The sequence below is a fragment of the Notothenia coriiceps genome, unplaced genomic scaffold (genome assembly GCF_000735185.1).
Source record: "Notothenia coriiceps isolate Sejong01 unplaced genomic scaffold, NC01 NC01_scaffold00011477, whole genome shotgun sequence".
In the NCBI taxonomy this organism is placed as follows: Eukaryota; Metazoa; Chordata; class Actinopteri; order Perciformes; family Nototheniidae; genus Notothenia; species Notothenia coriiceps.
Window position 1 is genome coordinate 1 of NW_011344178.1, and position 4100 is coordinate 4100.

General features: G+C 38.1%; 1 protein-coding gene across 1 annotated transcript; it reads right to left on the reverse strand.

The window, feature by feature from the left end:
• Positions 1–400: 400 nt before the first annotated feature.
• Positions 401–3533, reverse strand: spata22 (spermatogenesis associated 22; the record flags this gene model as incomplete). The annotated part of the gene is made up of 7 exons (XM_010772619.1): positions 3481–3533; positions 2994–3041; positions 2008–2145; positions 1532–1721; positions 828–1200; positions 592–715; positions 401–498 (listed from the first exon to the last, which is right to left on the reverse strand). Coding segments are annotated over exons 2-7 (963 nt in total), but the record flags the coding sequence as incomplete, so codon positions are not given.
• Positions 3534–4100: the final 567 nt, after the last annotated feature.

Here is a 4100-nt window from a genome sequence, read left to right on the forward strand (position 1 = left end):
ACCGTTACTGATCAATGATTATCCTTTAAATAATTTCTGCAAGATATTCCTACTTACATATTTACATTTATACATACATTTACAATCATTTCTCATCTTCAATCACCTTTCTTCAATCTCATAGTTTACCAAAAAGGTGTTTCTGTACATCCTTTTAAACTGAATTATATTTGTGCTTTTGAAGATAAGGATGATAGTTTTCATACATACTAATAAAATGTACAATATATAAACAGAATAACAAAATGCAGCATAATCATCACTATAAACGTGGATAACACCAAATCATCTTTTCCAAAAAAGTCATACTATAGTGTCTAATGCTGAGTGGACTCAGTGCAAAGGGACTAAGTCTTCTGAAAAACTCAAATGAATGAATTCACTGCTAAAGGGAACTCACAGTTTCGTAGAAGACACACTGCACCACCGCCTTCCCGTCTCTCATGAGGAAGTTCTTGGATCCGTGGCGACCCAGTGTGACCGCAGAGTCGAGAGTAGCTGAGGGAGGAGAGCACAGCCTGTCAGATGAAATGTGTTTAGAAATACTTAATAGTCACATCAGATACAACTGCCAATTCTGATTCAACTGACCAAATATCTCAAATAAGTACGGGACTTTGTCTTTAAACTGGCTCCAGTGTCTCATGCCATTAATGACTGAAGTCAGGATCCTCAGTGAGGTCTCGAAGGCCGGCTTCTGTGCAAATTTCTCCTGCTGAGAACAAAATCAAATGCTGCAGTGATCAGGACAATATTATGGAACATAACTGGCACATTTTAAGTTATTTAAAATGATCAGTTATACACTTTGCAGATATTTATTCTACCTGGTTGTGAGTTTGTCGTGCAGCCTGAGATTTAATTGTGCTGCTGTTTCCCTCAAAGGGAAGTCTCTGCGGGCCGAAGCTGTTGGTAAAGTTCCAGGATTTGTTTTGTGGCTGCACTGCAAGGGGAGCAGAGGGCCTGCTGGGGGGGGGCACAGGAGCAGCCAGAGGTCTGGGCTGCATGGGATACTGATTGTTAAGAGTGAGCTGTCTGTAGGATGACTGCTGAGCCATCGGAGAGAACCCAGAATGGGGTGTTGGCTTCATTGGTGCACTCTCGCTGAAGTGGGGATCTTTAAATTTGCTCTGTGTGGAGTTAACACCAGGGCTGAACTCCTGCGGTCGCCCTGGGTTGCTGGGCTGTCCCACCTGAGAGCTGGAAATGTGAATACATAAATAAATGTTGACTTATCGGGATAGAAAAAAAACAAGCACACACCAAACACAAGTCACAATCAACGTTTGAAATGGCAACATTTTAGTTAATTCATCTGCGGTTTTAAACATTTTCCATGCTAGCCAGGTACATTATTATTGGTTGTGAGCAAATCAATTTACAGTCATATTGCGGCTCATAGTGACAGCTTATGTATTGCCTGTGTCAGTAGTGGTCGTGACCATATTTATGTCCCATGCAAAACTGTATCTCATGTGTCTGAATGGTTAACTGATTATACTAACGGTCGCCAAATAAAAAAAAAAAGTACCTTGTGCCTCCAACTTTGTATGGATGAGCTATGGGTTTAAAGGCTCTGATTGTAGGAGAAGGGCCCGGAGCAGGTCTGTTGCTGACGTACTGCGGGGGTGGAGCAGATTGTGGGACGTCCTGCCTTTTCCACTGGGTGCTTTGTGCAGCACTAGAGGCCGGACCTGAGGCCTGGTAACATCCAAATGTACCTGAGGGAAAAAATACATTCTCAGAGGGAAATCTTATAGCATCCTCTGCCACCTGCAGCTCTGAATCTTAATTAACGGGAGATGTTTTACAATATTGTCTTATATTTAACATAAAATTGACTTAATGGTGTGATTAAACAGTAGATGGGGATTTTGAGCAGTCAGGCATTAAACAACACACAAAGCCAGGCAATAATTACTTTTTTTAATGTATTTTTCTTTGGATATACTGCCACCTGGTGAGTGACTGAAATACAGTGCAAGCTTAAAGAGGTGAATGCTTCACCTGAAGAACTGTGAGGTGCAGCTGAGCTGCTGCTTGCATTGTATTCACTGTGGGAGAAGAATTCATTCTCAGAGGGAGCAGAGGTCAGAGGAACTCTGCTTCTCTTCTTCTGGTTGAACAGCGGCACAGACATGCAGCCTGATGGACACAGCAGAGGAAACATATCAGCATATCAGACTGACTGCAATGTTAATATTTATAATGTTAGGATTAAAACCAATCAACATTTCCTTATATATAACAATAAGCGTACTTATCATCTCGACTCAATATTTTGTATTGAGTTATTTGTATTCAGTATTGGAAGAAATACTCAGATCCTTTACTTGAGTAAAAGTACAAATAATATGGTCTTAAAGTACTCAATTATATGAAAAAGTCCTGATTTCAAAATGTTACTTAAGTAAAAGGTACAAAAGTACTAGCATCAAAATACACTATATAAATATAATGCAAAATAAAATAAATAATACAAATAATAAAATAAATTACAGAAGTATTATCAGCTAAGTTTACTTCAAGTATAAAAAGTAAAGTACTTGTTGCACAGTTGATATTTTCACCTTATTATATTATTAAGTGTATTATATAATGCTGTTTTTATACATGTAAGAGCCTTCAGTTGTAGCTTGTCAATGTGGAACAAAGGAAGATACATGAAATACTGTGTAGATTAGTAGTACAGTACTGCATTATACTATAAGCATATCCTGTGTTTTTTATGTAAAAAATAACTGTGAGTGTTACAATTGTAGTGGAGGAAAAAGTACAACATTTGCCTCTGAAATGTATTGTAGTAAAATAATAAAGTAGCATTAAATAGAAAAATTAAAGTAAAGTACAAATATGTCAAACGATTACTTAAGTACAACACATTGAGTAAATGTACTTAGTTACTTTAGACCACTCTTCGTATTTACGTTATATCACAGGACTATGAATAGGAGATGAATAGTGAGGGGTTGTAAAGTATCTATTTAACTAACCTGCTGTTTGCCTGGGCTGCTGGTTCTCCTGTCTCCTCATTGTGGTGGCTGGAGACAAATAGCTCATCTAGTTAACCTGAGATGGGGGTATTACCTGAGGTACACGAGGAGACGCAGGTCGTTTTTTACTCTATAGACTGTGTATAATATATAAAGTATAATACAATAAAACTGATGTCCTGGTTTATATTGGTCCCCCACTTGGTTCTTCACAAGTTAACAAGTGCTGGGATAACTCAGTTGGAAAGACTTGACAATTTAAGCCAGTTTATATTCGGTTGCTTTGTCAGTTTAGCAACAACTGTACAGCTTTTTAGCTAGCTTAGCTTTATGATAGTTAGCTGACACGCTAATGTTATCTTATTCTCTAAACAACTCGTCTAGTAGCCTAGCATACAACTAAAGTTTTAACTGTCTTTCAATTGTACATCCCCAAATTATCTAGTAAATCCATTGCTAAATATTGCAAAATAAGAAAAGTTGCTACCTCATCGACAAAGTTCAGCACCCTGGAAAACGACCCGCGCCAAAACAGGTGTTGCCTTCACGTTCCACAAGAAAAGTTGGATCTCCTCTTTAGAACCGCAGTGACGCGTCGTAAAACCCGGAAGTAAACTTCTTCCGGTTCCTTCTTGAAAAACCAATGCAAATTCTCCATAGGATTTTGGAAAATAGCTCGAAATAAGTTCTGTGGTTGACACACATTTAAGAGAGGGATCACGTTTTGTTCAGCCGGATAATCTCCACATGTCAACTCTACTTTTATAATTTCTGAATCATAAATCTAGTCGCCAAAAAGCGAAATGCTAAACGTTATGCTATAAACGAACTACAACCCAGTACAGCAGCAGGGTCGCACGACTTTAACGTCACGCCAATTTAAGATCGTTTCAACTGACTTGCACTGAAACTGCACTTTGAACACTTTAAATTAAATATATTAACATTTTAAACTGTATACCCCGGTTATCTAGGCCCTTTTTGTTTTGTTTAATGTATACCACGTTTATCTAGGCCCTTTTTGTTTTGTTTTATGTATACATGTCACACTGTGGGAAACGATATTTCTGGATGTATAACACATGTAGAATTTTTGACAATAAAGCT